The 23,896-nt window shown below is 40.8% G+C and overlaps 1 protein-coding gene across 10 annotated transcripts in view; it reads left to right on the top strand.

Annotated features, from left to right (window-relative positions):
- Positions 1–23,896, top strand: part of ATP8A2 (ATPase phospholipid transporting 8A2) — a 323,970-nt gene that overhangs the window by 59,066 nt on the left and 241,008 nt on the right. For all 10 annotated transcript variants that reach the window (XM_083816134.1, XM_083816139.1, XM_083816136.1 and 7 more), the window contains 12 exons: positions 1,661–1,788; positions 2,823–2,934; positions 3,725–3,890; positions 6,172–6,299; positions 7,378–7,455; positions 9,079–9,167; positions 9,928–9,972; positions 11,392–11,467; positions 18,341–18,446; positions 19,806–19,888; positions 21,062–21,111; positions 23,045–23,114. In XM_083816134.1, coding sequence (XP_083672260.1) covers positions 1,661–1,788; positions 2,823–2,934; positions 3,725–3,890; positions 6,172–6,299; positions 7,378–7,455; positions 9,079–9,167; positions 9,928–9,972; positions 11,392–11,467; positions 18,341–18,446; positions 19,806–19,888; positions 21,062–21,111; positions 23,045–23,114 — 1,131 coding nt within the window. The remainder of the gene's footprint in view (positions 1–1,660; positions 1,789–2,822; positions 2,935–3,724; positions 3,891–6,171; positions 6,300–7,377; positions 7,456–9,078; positions 9,168–9,927; positions 9,973–11,391; positions 11,468–18,340; positions 18,447–19,805; positions 19,889–21,061; positions 21,112–23,044; positions 23,115–23,896) is intronic.

A 23,896-nucleotide genomic window follows, 5' to 3' on the forward strand; every position in this document is an offset into this window, starting at 1 on the left:
CTTGCATTCATATTTATTGGAGATGCAGAAGCTACAGAGCTATCATTACAAACTAGAAACTGTGAACATATTATGTATCTGCTCTGTACTCCATTGCCAAATGAGATCTGTTGACATAGCTTTTGGAATGGACTTTCAGGTAGTGATGGAGTCTTCTTTTATCTATTGGTGCCTTTTTGCTTTCCCTAAGCCATGATAATTTTTTCCCAAAGGTGGAGTTTTCAAGTAAAAGGATTTTGTGAATACAATAATGGCTTTTTTTTTTTTTGAGTTGAAACTTTTTTAGACTTTTCTCCATTTTTGGAGAGATGGTGAAAGTCTTTTAGACTAAAGCAGAGAGTAACACCGCTAGTGCTCGGAAACTCTGAGAGTGAAATATGAAGCTAATTGTGCCCATTGATGGATGAGTTTTTTTATCAAGTAACTATTTGATAATACTAATCTTACTGGGAAACCCAGGCATTTCTTACTAATTTAATATAAAGAACTTCAGCAAGAAGTTGTGTTGATACACAGTGCTTCCAAAGAGTAAGCAGAATTGAAATGCTAAAGTGTGTATTTATCAAAAAAAAAAAAAAAAAAAAGAAAAAAGGCTTGCAGTTGTGGTCAGAGATGCAATTTCTGCTGTCAAATGTGCCAGTCTGTTGCTTCTCCCTCTGGAGTGCTCACAGGAACCTTTTATTATGCTTCAGTTAACTTGCTCCCTGTTTGTGGTAAGTAGTTAAGTTTGATATTTCTAGTTTTGTTGAAGAAAATCATGTTCATTATGGTGTTTAGAAATAGTTCAGAATCTCTTTGCCTTCTTTCCCAGAGATATGAAAAATGAGTTTGGATTAGGATTTTGATATATAAATATATGTAGAAATATATAAAAAAAAAGTTTTAAAAACTGTACACGTGCTTGTTTACTACACTTGAGGAAACGTGGTTTCCTGTTCTGGGTCAGCCCAATAGGTCAGATTTGGGTTCTTGTCAGATTTTATTTGCTTCTGGACACGTGCCTAAAATACAAAAATAAGGTTGTGGAGGGTTTCTTCTTAAAGCCTTGTTCTGGCTTCCAGTGCTGCAGTCAAATTCTGGCAAGAGAAACTTTAAAAATGGATCACTCTTAGCAAGTGGAAGTGATCAGATGAAAAGCAATAGAGTTTTATGAGTGCAGTCTGAGATGGAGTGGCAATGTGTTAGGTTATAGTTGCATAGTGGGTTTGTAATTAACCTTGAGCAGGATCAGAGCACAACGGCTGTAGTGAGCTAGGAGTGACTACACTTAAGAGGGACTATATTTAGCAGCAGTAATACATCAGCAGAGCTATACTTTGAGAGAAACGCCAAGCTTGTTCATGCTGCTTGTATCCTACTTCCTTCTGCACACGTGAACATCATGCTTTGTGGGTGGGAATTTCCTCTTCATCACAGAGTTTGTGTAGGCTTTTTGGTAGAGGAATTTAGGAAAATCCTATATAAGCAGGCTCACGTATGTCCATAATAGTTAAGTTTTGCAGGAAAGTTGTTGAATACTCATCTAAAAACACAAAATGAGAAAACCCCACAGTCGAGCAAATTTGATATCTGAATTATTGGAAGAAATTACTTTTTTTTTTCCCTAGTTTGCTTTCTAATTATTTTTTGACAAGAACATCACTTGCATTGGTCTGTGCAGGGATTGTCTCAAACTGCTAGTCTCCAGTCAAGAGAAGAACTGATGAAAGTCTCTGGAAGGATAGAATGCGAAGGGCCGAACCGCCATCTCTATGACTTCACTGGGAACTTGCGCTTAGATGGTCAAAGGTACCAGCTTGAAAACAGAGCCATAAACTCATTTGGTTGGGAGAAATAGTTCCTGCATGCTTTTCATCTCCAACATTGATTATATGCCTGTTTTGGGTGGGGTGGGCATAAGGCAAACAATTATCATCTGTGAGTCAGAGCATCTGCCAGTTTAAGATGACACAGTTCTGCCTTTCTGTGGAGTCTTCTGCTTTTTAAGTGAGACATGGCTTCTTTGGAATCAGCTCTTCTTTTAGTCTAAAGAGACACTTAAGAAAGAGCAGAGGAAATGGTTATATTTTTAGGGGTGTCCTGCTACAGGAGACATGGAGAGAAAACTGGAACCCTTTACTGTCCAACAGGAGCCAAAGGCTGTACCAAGTTCAGGTATATACAGGAAAATGATTCCAGAATCTGGAGTCTTATCAGTGTGACTTGTATCTGTTGCAACTCTTGAAAGAAAAGAACTGAGAATATACATTCAATATTATAAGTAGTAGGACTTGAAGAGTCAGCAGGAGCGTACAGGTTTTGTCTTGCTGTACTTGTTTTCCTGCACCAAAGGTATACCACTTGGGCATGTAAGCTGAATAGTGACAGATGGAAAAATAGTGTCAGATCACTTGCTTGTCGCTTGAAAAAATCTCATGGGTAATGCAATTTTACCAAAATGTTTCTTAAATGACATGTGTAAGGTTATAGAGTACTTTGAATGGATTGTCTGTTTGCAAGTGTGATGCTTCTCTGTAATGGGTGTGAGACTTTGGCTAATAAAGTGAAGCACAGAGTAGGCTTTAGAGCTGCCTCAAGTTCTGGGCAATTACAGCAGCTCCCTTGAATCACCCACCTTCTGCTGTGCTTAGGGTTTCAAAATAGCGCTGAGAACTGTGTGTTGCATGGATAATGTAAGATTGTGGGCAATATAAGTGCGTTAAAATACTTTTTTTTTTTTCTTATTTTGAAGAGTTTTGAAGAGGGGGGAGTAACGCTGAAAGGCTAACTATTTCCTGAAAGCATTGTCCAGAATTGAGAGATGCATATTTCTTGCTTTTCAGCCCAGTTCCTGTTGGTCCAGACCAGATCTTGCTGAGAGGTGCACAGCTGAGGAACACTCAGTGGGTCTTGGGTATTGTCGTGTATACAGGACATGATACAAAACTCATGCAGGTATACCTTTAAAGATTTGGCTTATGTTCTTCTAGAAGCTAATGTTCTTTCCTGTATTCTGCCTGTATTTAGACTTGAATTCATGAAATGTTTTGACTCATACTTGTTTAAATAAAATCTTGAGGAGTACAAGGATGCTATTGCACTGGTATGTGCATAAAAACTTACGGAGGTACATGTCTCAAAACACTTCATTGTGTCAGCAAAACTAACTGTATTGTGTCTTATAACGTTAGCTATACAGCATTTAAAACTGAGGTTTAGCTACGGAGGAGATGGTAAAGACTACCTAGAATTTTAGCACTTGGAGATAGTTAGGGTAAGACTACGGTTTGTAGTGCCTTAATGAGTCACCGTCCCTGGGGGTGTTCAAGGAAAGGTTGGATGTGGTGCTTAGGGACATGGTTTAGTGGGTGACATTGGTGGTAGGGGGCTGGTTGGACCAGATGATCTTGGAGGGCTTTTCCAACCTTAATGTTTCTGTGATGGGGAGTGTTTGGAGAGTCCAGAAACACGTATGTGCTGTTCACCTTTGACCATCAATGGCATGTACAGCAAGAAGATGCGTACTAGACCTTTAGAGCTGAATGTTTCTCCTGTCCAATCTTCTGTCAATTTAGCAGTCATTAGGAGTATTGGCTGCTGTTAGGACCTTGTTGGCCTTTGCATACAATATCAAGCTACATAGAGTTGAAGCAATGAGTTCTATAACGGACTCTAAAATGAAGAATGAATTTGCTTTTGCTACTTGATATTGTTCAAGACATTAACAGACTTTGCTGCTTTTCAGAATTCAACCAAAGCACCTCTGAAGAGATCAAATGTGGAGAAAGTAACCAACGTGCAGATCCTGGTTTTGTTCTGTATTCTCCTGGTCATGGCCCTTGTGAGCTCTGTAGGTGCCTTATTATGGAACAGATCACACGGCGACGTCGTCTGGTACCTTGGCTCCAACAGTGAGTATGCTGGCTGTGTGCTCGGAATGTATCCCGAATGTATAAAATAAAAAATGGAGAAAGAAAGATGCATAAGAAACAAAGCCTGTTGCTAACTTTTGATGTCCCAATTCTTCTTATAATTTTTAAATTTTTTTTTAGAATGGAGTGGCATAAATTAACTTGCCAGTGAGGCTCCTGTTAATAAAGCGTTTGAAAGGTTAGGTAGCTGTCAATGGGTTGCCACCCAGGGAGCGGGAAGGAATCAGAAGAGTGTCAAGAATGGTGTTGGCTGTTCAAGTTTCAGCTCTGTGGAGATACCGTGCATCTACATTTCCACAGAATTTGGTTTTAGAGTAGGTCATGTACTACTGCCTTGCCTATCTTGTCTGTACGTATCATGTACATGACTAAATGGTAGCAGATATCAGATGGATGGTACTAACCTGGACTTCATGCTTGTATACAGAAGAAAAGGACTTGTCTAGCTGTGTTGTTTCCTGTTTTTCAATGAGATATGCTAATCTGTTGTAGAGAACTGAAATGCATGCTAAATCGTGTGATTTTTGTATTCACTCGGTGTTTCAGAGTAGCTTTGGCTTCTGACTCCTGTCATTAGTAATGACAAAATTGATTGGTTAGCATGCTTAAAAGGGTTTGTTTTTATTCATACTCCTTGAATTTATTAGTTCAGATATCAAAGATGGGCCTTATGCAAATGCCTAGCAAAGAACTACAGTGGGGGTTGTATTATCCAGGTATAAAATGTATTGTTACAAACACCTTGAGATGTAAATCTGAAAACAGTTCTCACTGCAAATTGTCTTTCGGCTGGTGACGGTAAAAACAGATGGCAAAAGTATCTTCAACAGTTTAAAACAAAATGCAATCATGATAGTAATGGGGGGAAAAAAGAACTTTTATAGGAAGAACATGGAAATGCCTTGTACTTCACTCCGATTTTGGTAGCTGTAATGTCTTCCGGTAGCAGTATCAGTGACTCCAAGCTTATTCCCTATCCTCCACCCTGCTTTTTAATGAGGAAATTTAAATTTGTGCCTTCAAATGACAGAAGGAAAAGATGAATGAAACAAACTCTTGAACTTGTACTAATATGAAACAGATGCAACCTTTAATAAGGTATGAGGCAGTAGTTTGTATAGATGCTTCCCTATAAATTCAACACACAATTTCCATCACTTCAGTAACTGTGGGAAATGCTTTCTTCAGGCAGATAAGGAGACGTGGAATCTTTCTTAAATGTCTGATTTCTGTAAGGACTTTATTAGGAAGAGTATTTTCCAGTCAGGTGTGCTTCTATTCTTTGTGTTAACTGAGCAAAGATACGGAATTCATGTGTGTTCATGCTTGGAGGTTCCTGAGTCCAAACTACAACTCCTTGGCTTTTATCTCCTAGCTTGCTCCACTGCCTTCATCCCAAGTCATTTGTAACACTGAAAACCCCTTAGTTGTGGGCTGTGACCTTCTTGCACTGGGTGTTCTGCTGATTGAAGTGGTTCCCTAAGCATCAGAGCCAGATGCAAGCACTTAGACTATGTATGTAAAGAGGCTGTGGTTGGCACCGTGGACAGGAGATGCTGCCCTGTGTCTCTGCTGAACCACTTCTGTTCATGTCTGCTGTTCATATACGCTTTCCCTTCCCTTTAGGACCAATATTGTGACTGTTACTAACAGCTCTTCTACTTAAGCTGGATGCCTCAGTTTGTTCACTCACTGTCTGAAGTCATTTTGTTTGCTTATTTCTGTAGTGTGAGTGACTTCTCAAGTCTGCTGATGCTGACAACTTTTAGAACAAAATTTATTCTTTGCTCTGCTTTTAATTCACTGTTTCAGAAGGGTGAAGTTAAGTTACTAGTGATATTGGTGGCTCTTAATTGGGGGTAGTTGACACATCGGATAAATCACTAAATTTGTGTTATAGTGTGGAACATCATACGTCTTGCCATCTGTTCAGCAAAAAATATTCAGCAAGTGTTCTGATCTCTAATACGTATCCTCACCAATCTTGCTCTTCTTCACCTGACGTGGTATGCTGTGTCTCCAGGCACGTGTTCTTTGGGTGTTTTTAGATATATATATATATATATATATATATATATATATATATATATAATATTGAAATCAATATTGAAAAGGCCCTTTTGGTAAGCCTTAACACACTTGGTGGTTATTTTAGTGCTACTAAATAATATCAGGCCAACTACAGAAAGATGATTGCCCCTATACTGTGTCAATTAGATTTCTACCATCTGTATGATGTCATATGTCTTTTGGTCCACAGAAATGCTGTCTGTCAACTTTGGATACAATCTGCTGACATTTATAATCTTGTACAACAACCTTATTCCAATCAGTCTTCTGGTGACATTGGAAGTTGTCAAATTTACTCAGGCTCTTTTTATAAATTGGGTAAGTAACAAGACTAGACATATTAACATCGCTTTGGCAAAGTTACATTAAAAACTTGGAAGTCTTTACCAGACTTTTTGGTGACTTCCCGATGCAACTTCTGGGAAAGGCAGGGAGAAGTTCAGAAGATAAAATTTGTGCTATGTTCACTAAGAAATGACAAGATGTAGTTGTAGGAAGCTCTCCTGTACAAATAATTGCTTTTGTATATTTTGGGCTTTCAAGATGGGAAAAGTCATTCAGCAGACTCATTCATGGTTGGTAAATAGCTTTTGAAAACTCCTTGGTACCCTGTAGCTTCTCTTGGCCACAGCAGAAGGAAAGACTAAACTTGTTTGTGTTTTTTTTTAAACCCTGAGGCTGGTAGTCAGGTCCACCATGGTACGAGTCGTGATGTTTCTCTGAGGAGATGAGTTGGTGGTGCCTTATGTTACAAAATGGTGATACCTCCGTTCAGGCAAGCTCTGACTTCAAAGTGTTTCTCTTTGCTTATGTACTGAAAATACTTCAGTGATGTCTCTTAAGCTCAACTGTAACAAGTGGAAGAGAAACATTCCTGGTCTTGGTATGCATTAATTCTTGGACTTCCAGTAAAGTTAGAGAGGTTCCTCTAAAATGCAAGTATATAAGATCTAGTTTGTGTGTGTTTTCTGAACTGCTTATAGCAGCTATTTTGTTTACCCTTCCAATTAAATATAGTAATTAAGAGTTGATTTTTACCATGTCACTAATTGTCTCTTTAATCATGGGTTGGAGTAAATTGTATTGTTCCTGTAACTTAAGACCTATATTTAAAGTGGCCTGTTAGAACTTCTTCCCATTGTATTTAATTCTTAAGCTAGGGGTGCAATGAAGGAAAGACCAAACTACCGTTATTTGAGTCAGACTTTTCTCCTGTTTATGCAGTAGGGAGGTACCCCTGGGAAAGAAAGCACTGCTAATTGGCTTGGTTGCTCTTTGTCAGAACTTCCACCCATGGAGTTAAGTCAGTCAAGCTAAGTTGGAGCTGAACACAAGAAGACTGGAGACTTCAGTGTTTAATTTTCTTAGCATGGGTCTGACTTTGCTCTCATTTCAGGACATAGATATGTACTATCCTGAGACAGACACACCTGCAATGGCCAGAACCTCAAACCTTAATGAGGAACTTGGGCAGGTAAGAAAAATCTTTGGTATGTATAATGTTGTTCTGTGACTTGGAAAGATGGAAGGTGTGAATGAATGCTGTGAACTGTGTCGTATTCTGTTGCACTGTGGCTCAGGTTAATAGAACTTCTTTACTTTCGTTAGTCCAGGTCTTACTGGTATGAGACATCACAGGATAAATTCAAGGTCATAAAAGCAGTTATAAGCCTGGAGACTGATTTTTTTTTTTCTGCCTTTGCTCTAATATGACTTCATCATTGAACTCTGTGTACGAAAACAAGATGTGCAGGACTAAGCTTGGCTGAAGAGCAGGCCAGAATAGCCTTAGCCTTTCTTAGTTCTTTGTGATTCTGACTGCCTCACAAGAAATGCGAGTCAAAAAAGATGCAGTTTTAATTTTAATTCACATTGTGTTCCTTGACAAACGTTTCTATTTTCTTCTCATGTAATTATTATTGTACATTAATCTGTAGTTGTAAGATATTTACTGCAAATACTGCACAATTCTGCAAGTGAGGTTTTCAAAGTGGGTTTCCCAAAACAAGGCTACTGCAAAACACAACTTTGCCATTGTAGTTTTTTAGTACCATTGAGAAATGCTAGCTTTTTTCTTTGACCACCAAAATCATAAGTATGTGACTGAACCACATGAACTTTGAAGTTCCTATGTACTTCATCCTGGAGACAATGTATGCATGCCAAACATATAATTATTGTCTCCAGCTTGTCAGGAAAACCGTCAGTAACCATGCTGTTTAATTAGATGGGGCTTTTCCTTAGGACTGTTAAAATCTGATTTGTATTTGCACTGCTTCGTTGTGAAGTTACTACTGTAATTTGAAGGTTTCCTTTTGCCTGAAATTAAATATATGATATGGTGTAACGTATCTAGTTGGCCCTTAAGATGTTTTCAGAAATAGCTTACCATTGATTCCTTGCAAGTAGTCTGAATTTGTGGATTCATTAACTGAACTACTTGATCAGGCGTGTTTTAAAATTTTGGTATATGTCAGAATTATCAATAACTCAAAGCTCCTCAGATTTTAGGTACCCACTTTGATTTCTGGCTTGCACAGCTGATGATGGCTGTGCGTTTCTGACTTCAGGACTGGCTCGTGGATAACAGAAAAAGCTTACGCTTGCCTGTGAAATACCATTTGAGGATATTCCTTGCAGAGTAGTGTTTGTGGGTGTAGGGGAGAAAAACACATGGTGATCTTTAGAAAACAGAATTTCTTCAGTGTTCAACTCGACCAGTTCTTCAAGAACATGAAAAACTATTTACTGCAATTTCAGACTTTCTGTATAATGTTAATACAGCTGAAAGATTCAGTGAACGTTCAAGTAGTGTAAGCCAGTACATCCATACACTGGAGCCTTGGCAGTTGATACCTACTTCTTGGGCATTGATTCATTTACAAATAAATAAGAAATAATGCCATTATTGTTTTCCTGATTGTTTTTTTGTTTCGCTTTAGTACAACAAACCAAGCTGTAATAAACCTGTGTTGGCCAATACTATGATATTTCCGGGTCTTATGTCTCTTCCAGAGTTTTTCTGAAACTTCATGTGTTTTCTGCTTGTTCAGTTTTTGTTACTTTGCAAGTTAAAATTAGACTTTTTTTCTTCCAGGTAAAATACCTGTTTTCTGATAAAACAGGTACGCTAACGTGTAATATCATGAACTTCAAGAAATGCAGTATTGCTGGAGTGACATATGGGTAGGTATGCCTTTAGAAACTCTATAGCTAAGTATGTGCATGTTGATGATACATACTTTGATATCAGAACAGGATTAGAACATTCTGTTCAGTTTACGTTGCAGCATATTTTACGGTCACAGTTTAAAGCTTTCATTTTCATGTCCTGCAACCAAAACTGAAATGCAAACCTGGAGAATACTTTACATGAGAAGAGAAATCTTTTTTGCTTCTTAACTTGTCTGATTGTAAATTAAACTAAACCAGAAGTACTAAATTTCTGACCCTTTCCAGAGGGAAGAAGGTGAAGCCTAAAGACAGTAATCATCAGTCGTGCTTCTGTGACTTGCTCAGATAACCAGGATTTCACTACAGCAATATAACTGTAATTGTAGTTGTCAAAAAGCAAGAGTTGAATATTCCATGCACAGGAGGGATGCACACTTCAACTGTTTTTGTTCTGTTTTTATCAAAAGGATCCCTTTCAGTCACACTGGTATTTCATAGCACTTGGCTTTCTGACTCTCCAGTACTGTATTTTTTTGTCTGTGCTAAATTATAAAAGACTAGTCTTAAGATCTCCATTCCAATTAGCCTTTGAGTTTCATAGTAGCTAAGTTAGATACCTCAGAAGGTAGAGAACTTGATTTAAGCATTTGAACAGCTGAACCCATGGTTCCAGTGTGTGTTTGTATGTAAGATGACTCATTGATCTGCCATCTATCTACTTCTAGTTTGCAAAGTGGAATAAATGTTCTTTTTTCTTCCTCCTACTCCTCAGTCACTTTCCAGAGTTGGAAAGAGAACGTTCATCAGAAGACTTTAGGTAAATATAGTCGAAGATATTTTATTTTGTATAGACGATCTATATAAACAGACTGCTTTCAAATTTGAAACAGCAAGAAGCCTGAGGGAACAATGTGTTTGTGTAGAGGCTCCTACTGGAAAAGCATTTTGTGCAGAGCTAGTGGGTGGTGACACAACTTCTTTGCACGGAGGAAAGATGATGGGAGAAGGGAAGGTGGGGGGATACACAGTGGCTGGGCTGGCTTGGACGCATGCTAATGCAGTGCTTATTTACAATTGCCAACAACCAAGTTACAAGGTAAGAGTAACCTTTACAATCAGTCTCTCGATTTCAGTGTGCTGCTAATCATTGGCATCACTAGGTTCAAAGCTGACAAGGAAAATAAAAGAACCTCTTCGTTAAAATATTATGTTTTAATAGATAAACTAGATGTGGCAATGTCTCATGTCATTTACTGTGAGGGTGGTGAGGCCCTGGGTCAGGCTGCCCAGAGAAGCTGTGGATGCCCCATCCCTGGAGGTGTTCAAGGCCAGGCTGGATGGGGCTTTGGGCAACCTGGTCTGGTGGGAGGTGTCCCTGCCCATGGCAGGGGGGTTGGAATTAGATGATCTTAAGGTCCCTTCCAACCCAAACCATTCTGTGATTGTATGTCAAGAGAAGCACTCTTACTCAGATTTAAGGAATACAGGTGAAGAGTCTCTACCACTCCACAGACTGGAGTGAAAACCTAAAAGGAAGTGTTATGCAGGAGGTGTCACTGTACTATGTTGTACCATGTATACCACTGTTGGAAACTACTTCCTGATGAGCTCTTAAACTTCTCTACTGATCCTGCTAATTTCCATGATCACCTTTTAGGAAGAAGGTGATACGATATATTGTTACTTCCGCTGAGATGCAATTTCTGTGAACGCCTCTCTTCTGTGCTGCTGCTTTCTTCATTGCCATCTTTTCTCTCCTTTATACTTCTTCATGCTTCCTCTTCGGTTGAAGAGTTTCTTCCAGATAGTAATTTGGAGTACTTGGCCTTAAAATCCTCCAGGGATCAATTTATAGCAAAACTCACTGACTAGAGAGGAAGCTTAGGGATATTGATCTTTGGCCTATCTTGATTTCAAGTTGACTTTTTATTTATGTGTTTTAAGAACATTTAAAAGCTGTTCCTGCTACATCTGTCCTAGGAAGTGTGCTGACACTTGAATCTTGAAATGCACTTCTAAGCATAACTGTTTTAGGCTTCTTGTTGGTGTTCTGAAGAAACTATTGCTCATTTTCAGCATTTTGTGTGTTGGTCATATGATTTTTTTTCACAATACTTACAAGGACAGTGGATTTTTATTTTAGTTTTGTCTCCAACGATATAGATCAAGTAATAGAAATAGATGATTAAGAATGGAAATGCTGACATTGTTATATTTGTCTTGTCTTGCTCCACAGCCAGCTACCTCCTTCGACCAGTGAGTCATGTGAATTTGATGACCCAAGACTGCTGCAAAACATTGAAAATGACCACGTAAGTCCAGTTCTTGAATGTCACGTGTCTTTTGAACACCCTGTTAGCAGTCTGTCTGGAATTGAATGCTCAACAAATCTGCTTGTGTGATTGCTTGCTCTACAGGTGTGCCATAAAACAGATGAAAGCAGAGGTAAATAGGAAACAAAATAGTTTCCTCCAACCCCTTCCTGACCACTTGGCTTACTACTGAACTGAAGAAACAATGGCACTGAGTATGAGTACCAGCTAGCTATAAAACAGCTTCGTATACTGTAGTATATGGAAGATGGTGTCTTGTAGGAATTTATGTTAGAAATCATAAACCTTTAAAAGAAAAATGACTTATTATCAACTTTGATTTGCAGACTGTTCAAACATACCTCCTGTTAACCTTCCTGTTAAAATACCATTTTTAACAATACTCCAAGGCATTACAAAGTGGTTCTGTTGAGACCTGCTTCAAATACTGCAAATGAGGGAAATTATGGAAAGGACATAAGAAATGAAGGCTCGATTGCAAGCTTAAGCTTGCAATGGCTGAGACTTGAAGTGATGGTTAACTTTAGCCTAAATGATTGTGTCTGAACGGGCTGTCCTCAGGACTATCAATTCCATTATTCAGAAAATGTGCACCTACGAAGCATCTGACTGCACACATGACAATTTACATTGCTTGCATTAAAAAAAAAAAAAGCACAACCATTCTAGTCTGCAGAAGTTGTCCCACAGTAGGGGACATGGACATTGTCTGCAAGTGCAAGCTCAAGTGACTAACTTTGTTAGCTGGCTGTTCTTGTTAAACAGTGTAACTTGTGTAACTGGGCTGGCGAAGTTTAGTATGAGCATCTGAAAAAAAGCTACAACATACTGTTCAAAGCTGTGCTTTCTGCTTTGCTTTACAGTACTTAAAAACTTGAAATGCAACATGATGCATATGTCTGAAGGAATATTTAATTACTGTGCATTGCAGTATATTCCTCAAGGTGACAGAGCCTGAAGATGGCTCCTGTTACCTGACCTTCAGGAAGATGGCCCTCTCAGGATAATATAGTGGCTTCCTGCGTGGCTTTTGCAATCATCTGCACCAGAAAGACACTGCAGTGCAGATCAGCAGAGCACTTGCAGCCAAGATGTGGGTTACCTCCTGTTCCTGTGTTCCATTTGTTAATATGTAGCTACAGTTAGGGTTTGTGGTAGTTGCGCGTTCCAAGTTCTGCATTAAAGACTACTGATTTAGGCGCAGCCTACAGATAATGTATGCTTGGGCTCTTACTCACTAGCTGTTGCTTTTAGGGGTCTACAGAGAAGTCATCTTGTGTGTCGCTCGACTGTACTGGAGAGATGGAAGCCGCCCACTGACAAGTGATGATTTGGCATAAGACCTAAGAAAAGTGTTGCATGCAGTTCTTGCATTCTTATAAAATCCAGGTCTGTTTGTCAAACCGCATCAATGATGTGAGGGCTGGACTGCAGGATAGTGGGAGAGTGAATACTCACATGTTTCTAGCCCTTTGCTTTATGGCAGTGTACAAATTGTCTCCTACATAAATCTCTTTAGCGTCTTAGTTTTCATAGCTAGTTGATACATGCAGATGCTATTTGAATTTGTGTGACAATCTTCAGCCATTAAGGGAACTGAGGTAATGAAATGGATCTTCTAATACAAGCAGCCCTGTGGGGTCAGATGCTGCTGTACTCAGCTGGGCAATGAATTCCCTTTAAACATTTGCCTTTTTGCAGATGGAGCTGTCTGTCTGATATCTTCCACAAACACTCAATAACTACTCACTGCTCTGGTCTTGAAGATTGTATTTTTTTTCAGTCCACTTGCGTGTGTTAGTTTAGAGCTGTCTGAGTGCCAAGTAATTTTCTTTCCAAGTGAAAAATAAAAATATAATGTATTTCTTCTCCTCGTGAGACTGTCTTCCATCTGGTAGGAAGATTTTTAGCATCGTGCAGCACCTCTAAGTTTCATAGCTCTATTTGGCCACTGCTTTATAAGGACTGATTGATGGCTAAGAATTATTGCCCTGTAGGAAGTGCTCCAAGGAAAAATAACTTCTGAAAAAGGTGCGGAGGTTCTTGGTTTCTCTGGGCTTTTAGTGTAGAAGAAAGTACCTAGGTTTGTCTGCCTGTGCCTTTTTAGTAGCAGCTTCTGTTGGATGGATGAACTGTGTGACAGAGCCAAGAATATGATGCTGCCTTGTTTCTATAGGGAAAATGCTGTAAGCTATTAGAGTAAGAAAACAGCAAGTATTTCCAAAGACTTAAAAGAATGTTTGGTGATTAAGCAAAGCATTTTTTATCCTAGTGCTTGAGTTGCACATACATTGTGAATAAACTGAGAGTGGAGATGCAGGATTTCTAACCCCCCCCCCCCCCCCCCCCCTTTTGCATCTGCCTGTGAAGACTGCAAGGAAGATGGTCAAGAAGTAAAGAGTAATAACCTTGGATCTTGTCCTAGTCTCCTCTGTCTCCCTGGATTCTTTCCTAACTTCCTCTGCTAATTCCAGTTCTCATCTCAACTCTCTTCTCTGGCCCCCAAATTACCACTTGGACAAGAAGCAAGCCCGTGGAGTAGCTACATATGTATGAATTCATTCAGTGAGTATGTGTGATGAGTAGTTTAGCAGTTGGCCAGGCAGAACAGCTAACCCCTGTGCTCATGTAGAGCCTTCGCTTCAGTGAAAGTGTTCATTTACATCTCCCCAATGTCTGCTTAATTTTATGAAGTGTGTGGGAACCGAGGCTTTTAGTCCATCAGACTTTGTTGAAGTCACCACTGTAGTAAGATGATTCTTATTTCCTTAGGAAAGGAGAACAAGAAAAGCATACCACTACTTACTGGGATGAAAAACTAGAATTTAAATACAGTAGGAATCTCACCATTTAGGTGGTAAGAACCTCTGGGAGGCTTTAATTCAGCAAGTAACTGTTGCCTGTAAAACTGTCCAAATGCATCATTTTATAGCTCAGAAATTGTTGTCGCTTGGCAAGAAATACTTTTCACTCTTAACTTTTGACCTTGCGGTGTATGGGTCTTGAGCATTTTTCTTTTACTCGAGTACAAGGCCATATCTTAATCATTGGTCATTCTTCAGTGGTTCGGGCAAGATAAAGTTGCATTTAACTATCAATCTGCCAGTGCCAGTTAATGTGTTCCTTGAGTCTTCTTCCTGGAATATTGAATATTCCTGGAATATTGAGTCTTTTCCTGGAATATTGCCTCCAACCTTACCAGCTTCACTGTTGTACAGGTGCCCAACGTGACTGGTTCCTCAACTATTCTCAAAATATTTTAATGAACAAAACAGTAGGAAGATCACTTTTTTATATCTCTTTAAGAAGGTGAGTCATAATTCTTTCTGTTAATGAATGGATAAGTATTTTACTAGCTGTCCTTGGTGCCATACTTACTCAAAGTAGCAAGGTCAAGTTGTTAGACCGTGCCTTAATATCTTGCTGTCCATTTCTAGGCTGCTTGCTCAGAAACGTATCAGTCCAGCTCATCTGGGAATATCATGGAGAGACTGATCTGATGCTGCTAGAAATGAATAGAGATTAAATGTAATCTTTAACTTTACATATAAATTCCTAGTAACTTCTGCCTGTGAGTAGCTCGCTAGAATGATGCAGTTTCACTCCTTAGGAGTGAGGAGACCCAGATAACTGCGTGGCATGCAGATATGTAGCTCTGCAGAGTACAACTTGCTCCCCAGAAGACTGAGTTTCATCTCGTCGTTTGTTCCCTCTGCGTAAGGAAGAGCACCTTATGCAAAGGGATGAGAACTTCTGATAATATTTCCTGACCAGTGGTCTGTGCCCTGCTCTACGATGGATAATGCTGTGTCTTCTAGATAAGGCAACTCTGCTTTCATTGTAGATCATGCTTTGTAGGTAACAATCCACAAGCTGCTTCCAGAAATAGGAAGCCATGTCTCAACATGTCTGCAGTTCTCAGCTTGTAGGGGCAGCATGCAAATTATGTTTAATCAGTGGGATATGTCGCTGATGCAGGAGGTTATAGACCAGGTGTTGCACACTGACCTTGTTCCAAGAGAAGCAGTAGCTTTTATTCAGAGCTGTTGGTACTCAGGGAGAAAAATGGTGGAAAGAAGGAACCTAGATTGCAAGGTACCTATGGGCAGAGGAACATGAGACTGACCTGTGAAACCTTTGCTTCTGCTGCAGATCAGTGGAGAAGGAAAATAGAGCTGAGCTTAAAGAAAACAAAAAGCAGGCAAGGAATGCCTCACAGAGACAATCAGTAAGAATTTGATTAGCAAAATTGCAGAGGTTTGCTTTAATAGAGGAAAATAAATAATAAAGCAAGAGTAAGTCGAGCAGGTTAACTGATCGTATGCTGGGGTTAAACTTCGCATGGTGCAAGGGATGTGTGATCACAAAAGCCAGTGTGATCACAAAAGCCAGTATGACCACGAGGTCGTTTTTTAACAGCTCTGAAGCAATTATTTGAACACTCGACCCTGATTGATGCCAGTGCAATAAATATTGTGTCAGTGTTGGAGCAATGCAGATAGGTAACAAATGACAGCTGTGTGCGGGAGCTGACATGATAAGCTGGGCCTCTGCCTGCTGATCTGCTGCTACAGATTTGGAAGGCTGCCATGTAGTCCATTATGAGCTGTGAATATACCAAAACAGCAACAAACTGCACTGCTGCCTCGACAGCAGAAATATATATATGTGGGAAGGAGTAAAATCAATGGCATCAGCAGAGCCAGGTTGTTTCTAGCTGATAGAACATGTAGCATGAAAGCATGCAGGAGGCTAGGTGATACACTTGTAAGGAGGACATCAAAGGTCTGCAGCAGTGGTTGCTGAAATGAGAATCTGACAGGCTGTTCATTTTGTGGAGATGAAGGTCTTTCATTGCTTTCACTGGAAATAACGGAGCAGCAGTAACCTCCTGACCAGCAATTTGCTGTGGACTTGCTATTTCTCTCGCTCCTGATGATGTGTAATCTTTCATTTTCCTGAACACAGCCTCTGCACTCCAGCCTGTCAAAAGCGATGGTTGTTACTTCAGTGACATGTGACAATACAATTCAGTAGCATGTGTGCAAAGATAAAGGTCTGTGAAGTTACTTCCTTTATCATATTTTTTCAAAATATGTGAAGTACAGCAAGAGTGTGGACATTGGCTCTGCAGTCTGACTTCATTACATTTCCTTTTTCTGATGTGCTTACTTCTTGTTTAGACGCGTTAACACAGTATGTATTAGTTGCCACTGTTCGTTGGCTTCTGTAGTAATTTCTGCTAACAGACATCCTGTTTTCGCTAGTGAATCTGTCGTACAAGTATGTAGGTTGTGTTCTGTACATTAAATAAATAAAAACAAAGACAAAAACAAAAACAAAGAAACCCAACAGTTTCCCCATTTTACTACAGTCTTGTAGAAGAACTTTAAAGTTGATGTCTTTCTACATCAGATCTTGTTTTTACTATTACAATAGTGTTTCTTTTGGCCTGATGTTGTGCTAACAGCTCTTGCTAAGAGCTCTTTATAGTGGCTCTGTTAAGTGAAAGTACCTATAAAATATGCTATGCTAATGAGAACTTTGGAAACTAGGTGGCATTTTCGTATGCAGAAATTCTAGTGAGAGTTTACAAGTTCAACTGCAAATGATGACTTCGGGGGTTTCTGCAAAGGTAGACCTACTAGAATTATATGTCCGTAGAATATCCCGAGTTGAAGGACCACGGAGTCCAACTCCTGGCTCCACACAGGACCACCCCAAAATCAGACCATGTGTCCAAGAACATTGTCCAAATGATTCTTGAACTCTTGGTACTCTGGACCGCTGTCCCAGTGCCTGACCACCCTCTGGGTGCAGAACCTTTCCCTAACCCCCAGCCTGACCCTCCCCTGTCCCAGCTCCATGCCGTTCCCTCGGGTCCTGTCGCTGTCCCCAGAGAGCAGAGCTCAGCGCCTGCCCCTCCGCTCCCCTCGTGAGGGAGCTGCTGGCCAACTGGTCTATAGCTTTCTGCTCTAATGGCTAGAGCAGAGTCGAACAGAAGCAGTTTCAGCCAACTGTTTTAGCAAAGAAAGTCTGTGTGAACTGTGGATGAACCTAATGTGCTGGGTTGTGAGCTGGGCAGTTGAGTGCCATTCCTGACTGCTGTGAGACTGGAAATGCTGTGCGAGAGGGGAGGGGTGGAAAGCAGGCAAGAATGGGGTGGGAGACTTTATTTTAAGTCACTGCAGCAAATTCTGGCAGTTGTAGCTAATCAGAGGCCTGTGACTAAGTGCTGCGACATTTTCAGAGTTGTAGACACGACCGGTGACTACACAGCCTGTGAACAACATTTTGTGTTTCATGTTTTTGTGATGCTCAGCACGTAGGGACCATTGATCAAATTTTTGCTTGGCTGGATGATGTGTTCCTGTGTAATGACACATGATGGTGCCTTCTGCTGGTTAAGCAGCAGCTGTCTGCTCTGGAAATTTTTCACTCAGGGTGCGGCTGCAATGAGTTGAATTCTGGTGTGGTTACTCTCAATCTATTAAAAACTGTCATGGAAGCTACCGAAGTCGTAGTAGATCCTGTCGCTTGGCTATCATCAGAATCTTATAGTGGATATCTTTGCGTATATGAAGCAAGGGGTGCTACAGAAGGGCTACTTTTGTATTTGGGAGCTGGGGGCTTCACAGGTTTCTGCAGTTTAACTGATGCTTATCATTAGAGTTGGCTAATGCTGGCCTCTAACTGCTGTATTGATGTTCTGGAGATGATGAGACAACTAAAATAGGAAATAGATCGTTTTTTATTTTTATTTTCTGTGGTCTAAGAGGTCATCTTCTCAGGCCAGGGGACAGCTGCCTCTGCGTCTCATAGTAAAACTGACTTTCCTGATGTTGTGTTTAGCCCACAGCTGTGCACATACAGGAATTCCTCACTCTGCTGGCCGTGTGTCATACTGTTGTTCCCGAGAGACAAGGAAATAAAATAATCTACCAGGCATCCTCTCCAGGTTGGTTGCTGCTTTCTTTTTTTGGGAGAGAAGGAGAGGGAACAGAAGCGGATGGATGGGGATGGAAGGAATGTCCAAAACTTCTGAAAAGATCATTAATTTTAAAAGCCAGATGTTTTCCATGATGCTACCTGCCACTTTCTGTCATCAGTGCACACTGCTTTTAATGTCTACTGCAAAACTGCTGTTAATTAAGTCCCATTGTGTTTCTGTAGGGCTAGGCAGGGCTTATCATCCCTTCTGCTCTCAGGAGGTCTTCTCTGGCTTCTTTCTGCAGAGGTGAAGAGCAAAATAAAAACTTAGTGACTTGTCTTCCCTATCTACAAGTAGAAGTACTGATTTGTTTCTCCATGTGCAGTTACCTGATCTATTTGGTATGAGTGCAAATTTATGTATGTTTCTTTATCTAGTAGCTTCCCATGTTGTTCTAAGCAGATAAAAGGTTCTGAAACAGGACGCAGTACACTAAAGAGCAGAGTCTTGGCCATATCCAGGCCTGCCCTTCACCCATTTTTTCCTTCTTTCAGGAAGCGCAGAAGCACTGAAAGAGGTAAAGAATGCCAAAAGCAGAACAGCAGAACCCTGCTCCCCATCAAATTATTTCCATTACTGTGGATATTTCTAAAATTTTTGTAGTGATTTAGTGAAGAGGCAGTAATGCTTCCTATTTATATCTTAATAGAGTGCTGCAGGAGCTGGGTAAGGAGGCCATGTAGGGCAGCTCTGGTCTCACGGTGTTAATGAGCTGTGAGAAGACCAAGGGAGCTGTTAGAGACATGAGGGTCACTTGAGCTGGGCACTTACCTGGTGTTTGGGCTTGATGCCACTTGCTCCTTAGCAATGCTGTGCAAGTACCTGCTAGAGGTGGTGGCTCTAGTTTCAGCTTAGTTATTTGAGCTCTTAATGACAGTGCCCAGCTCAGTGTCCAGAAGACAGTGCTGTATTTCTATAGGACAAGAACTTTGTGCCATTACAGCAGGAAATGGATCAAAGACGGGTTTGAGGAATGTAGAGCAACACGGCTTTGATCTTGCTTTCAGAACAGGGATTTCCCTTTTTTTCATGCAGAAGAGAACTACGGCTCCTTCACAACGATAGAGCTTAATGCTTCAGTAATTGCAGGACATTTTATACGGATTGAGTTTGAACTTGGTCTAATTGATCTTAAATGGCCTTTGTAGGAGAAAAATGTGAATGTTCTTGTGAAAGTGTGTGCAGAGCTACTGGAGCAGTTAGATACGAAGTTGGAATACATGGCAAACAGCTTCTGTTTTGATAATATGGCATATTTAGGTGTGGGCTTTGCAAGCTTCTTCCTTTACGTACTATACTAAATATAAGTTTTTCCTGTATTTACAGATGAAGGGGCTTTAGTGAAAGGAGCAAAAAAACTGGGTTATGTCTTCACAGGAAGGACTCCACATTCAGTTATCATTGATGCGGTAAGTAGATGTTCATGGCTCACTGACTGCCAGACTGATGCAGAGTGTGAATGCCTCTTGTATGGTTCTTGGAAGCTGCCATTTGGAGGGCCTCTAGTAAGCTCTGTGCAAAAGGTTTTCGCAGTTCAGGAAGTTGTCTCAGTCTATTTTAGATGCAAAGTCCTCTGTCCTCTGTGGAACGGGCAGTAGGAAACTGCAAGCTTATATGGTAAATGACAGCAGTTGTGCCTGAAAAATATTTCCCTTGTCTGGGAAGCACAAAGGAGCACGCTTGCCTAGGAAGGAAATTCACATCTGGCACCTCTTCTCTTAGTTGTATTCAGTAGTTGCTGTACTTCTAAATCTTTAATTCCTTTTATTAAAATGGATTTTTTCTTCCAAGTAAGATAATCTTCTGAGTAAGGTGATGATGTGGTTTAGCCCTGGCAGGCAGCTGAGCACCACCCAGCCACTTGCGCGCTCTCTCTGGGTGGGATGGGGGAGAGAATCAGAAGGCAAAAGTGTGAGAACTCCTGGGTTGAGATACAGACAGTTTATTAGGTAAAGCAAAAGCTGTGTGCAGAAGCAAACCAAAAAAGGAATTAGTTTGCTATTTCCTGTCAGCAGAGAGGTGTTCAGCCACGTTAGGAAAGCAAGGCTCATTACGCGTAGTGGTTCCTTGGGAAGACAAATGCCATCACTCCCTGCCTTCCTCCTCCTTTACCCCAGCTGTTATTGCTGAGCGTGACACCACATAGTGTGGGATGTCCCTGTGAGAAACTTGAGTTCTCACACCCCTTTGGCCAGTCTGGGCCAGCTCCTGGCTGTGTCCCCTCCCAGCTCCCTGTGCGCCCCCAGGTACCTCGCTGGCAGGGCAGCACCAGGAGCTGAACAGTCCTTGGTCTGTGTGAGCGCTGCTCTGCAACAACTAAAAACACTGGTGTGTTATCACCGCTGTTTTTGTCAAAAATTCAGGACGGAAATGGTATAAAAATAGTAAAAGGCAGGTGTCAGTCTTAAATGTGTCTTCATTAAATAAGGCTCTGCATCACTTGTACCAGGAGAGGGAGCTATTACCACAGCTTATTTATATCAAAGTGTGTAAGCAAAGATGCTTTAAGTAACTCATGAGTTTACACGTGTAAAAATGTCATGCAATCTGTATTTAAAATAGTGTATGTCTTGTTTTTGTAGCTGGGAAAAGAAAAAACCTTTGAAATTCTTAACGTGCTGGAGTTTTCCAGGTAAGTTTCTGTATTTCCAGTGTAAGACTAAAAGAGCTTCTTACAAAATAGTGCCTGGTGGCAGCTGTTGGAATGTGAGCATGGAGATCTCCCCTGCCACTCAAGCTTTGTTTACTGTGAAGTTGCTGCCGTGGAAATGTCACTGTGTGCCTCATTTCCTCATTTGTCACTTGTCTACTTCAAGAGCATGATTTGAGATTGCGTGTTTCCAGTGCTTTTGCAAATTGCATATGTTTCATTTCAGCAGATGGAGTCTCCTGCTGAAGGGCTTTTTGGCATCCCTTTGTAGGAAGCACCCCAGCTATGAAAAGCTAAGCCTTGCAAGCATACTCAATTCATCAGGCTGCTGCTTGGGTAGTGAGAAGCTGTGTGTGCTGCATCGGGCCTCTGCATCAACAGAGATCATAAAGATTGCTTGTCATTCCTTTTTACCTTTTCATTCCAAATGTAGCTGCTTAGGCTACCTGTGGAAATATCTACCAAGTGCTGGAAGAGTCCTTCAGGGTTTCTGACAAGCTGACTGCTCTCCACAGACAGGAGCATCTGTAACCTGTGTGCAGCACTTTTAGGAAATGCTGTCTTAGTTCTTCCCAACTTATCCAACTGACCAGTTCTACCAACTTACCCAAATAACCAGCAAGGGAGTTCCTGTAATTCCATTCCAAAAGCACATGGAAGTTGCCCAGGGTCACTAGTTTACTGTGGAAATTCTGGACCTAGTTGATTGTTGTCCTTCCAGATTTGCTTGAGGAAGTCTATCAGGAAAGGCTGTTTTATCTGATCAGACATGCTAAGAGCTTACTTTTGCATAAATGGCTTCTGAGTCTAGAAAGGGGGTTAGATTTGCCAGAGCAGCTTCTGAGAATGAGGATTGCTGTACACTCTGATCTGTCTGTACATATTTGCAGGAAGAGAAAGAGAGTGCCTCTGCTCCTAGCTTCTATCTGTTTGTTAGTCCTTCTTTGGATAAGGAAAAGGATTATGTCAAATCATAAAAGTTTTGTGTTTGAAAAGACCATTAAAGATACCCAGTGCAACCCCCCTGCCATGGGCATAGACACCTTCCACTAGATCAGGTCGATCAAAGCCCTGTCCAACGTGACTTTGAATGCTTTCAGGGATGCATCCAAGTATGCTTACAGATAACCCTGAAGAAACTGGTATTCAAAAGCTTTCTTGATGAGAGTTGATTAGCTTGCCTCTGCCTCTTGCAAGCTGCAGTTTTGTTTCCAGTATTCCTTTTAAAGGAGCAGTGGATAAGCGAAATTCCAACATTTATTTAAAAAAATAAATAAATATCCCCCTTCCACTATTAAACACCTGTGTGGGGCATGGTACCGTTTACCTTTATTTTCAAGATAAAGGTATACCAAGACTGCCTTGATGCACGGCCCTTGAAGGGTGGGGAGTTCAAGAGCTGGTCTGTACTGATACCTTTCTGTATTTCTGCATGTTCTGCATTCTTTTCAGCCAGAAAGTTAAATAACTGCTCCTGTGTCTCAGTGGGTAGTTATTTCAATATCTGTTGTGCTTATAAATAATAGAAATTCAGTCTTAATGTTTCAATTTCTAGCCAGATTCCCCAAAACTGTTGTCTTTGAGGTAGAAGAAAAAAGCTGAGAGTGAATGAGACTCTTCTTCTTTCAAAGGGATTGTTATGCCATCTTGTTTTTTTCCAAGTTCTTGCTCATGTATGGCTGCAGGGCTAGGCATTCTGGTCAAGTGCTTGCCCATGGGAACCACAGGGCTCAAGCTGGAAATGTGCAATTTAATGTTTTTCCTTGCTGTCTAGGAAAGTGAGGTCTTAAGTTACTGCTGTTCCATCTCACCTGATCCTCAATGCATTATGAGCATCTGAGAAAATTGACCGGCTGGACCAGGGCTTAATCCTCATCAATATAACTAATGAAAACAAATATTTTTCTTTCAATAGTAACAGGAAGAGAATGTCAGTGATTGTTCGAACTCCAGCAGGACAACTCCGTCTCTACTGCAAAGGGGCTGTAAGTAATTATGGTACTTCAATGGAGAGCTAATACTACCAGTTATTGTTTCAACAGCTGTGGCTGATGCTGGCACTTCATGTCTCATACATAATACCAGTTGGCTTTTTGTTTAGGGCCAAGTGATTTAGGAGGGCTGTAATTCCTCCTTTGACTTCTTTTGCAGACAGGAAGGTTGTTAGGCTATTTACTACCCAAGTGAAATCCCGAAACTAGTGGGAGCAGTACCCTTTACTTTAGCAAAGGCAGGATTTCACCCAGCTGTGCAGTAGCAGTTCAGGAACTAGACTAAATGCTGTTGTGTGAATCTAATACTAGCATTCGTTCTCAAGTGGTTGGCTCTTGATCTGGCTCTCTCACATCTCTGCACCTGCTGTTATTTGTCATCATGGCTTGCACCATGTTGTGCTTCTGTCTTCACTGACAAGAGCAATAACTTAACAGAATAGAAAGGCTGTAAAACCAGCATTGGCTGCTGCCAGAGAGTGGTTCTGATTTCAGTGGAAAATGGGGAGGGAAGATGGCTTTTTTGCAACATGGAAAACTATTTCTGGGTTCTGGTAAAGATCTGGTTTACCTGAATTGGTCCTGAAACATAGGTTTGGTTGCACTGCTCTGCTGCTTCAGTTTAACTCCCCTGATTTGGCAAAGATGGTCCCAGCTTCATCCTAGTGTGGTGGAAACGAATTAAGCCTACTTTTGCTCTGCAGTGCTTCAAAGTTGTGTGCATGGTAGCTCCTCAGTGATCTGCACCTGTTTGTCTTCAGTCACTGCTATTGCTA

This window comes from Anser anser, assembly GCF_964211835.1.
Source record: "Anser anser genome assembly, chromosome: 1".
NCBI classification, from domain to species: domain Eukaryota; kingdom Metazoa; phylum Chordata; class Aves; order Anseriformes; family Anatidae; genus Anser; species Anser anser.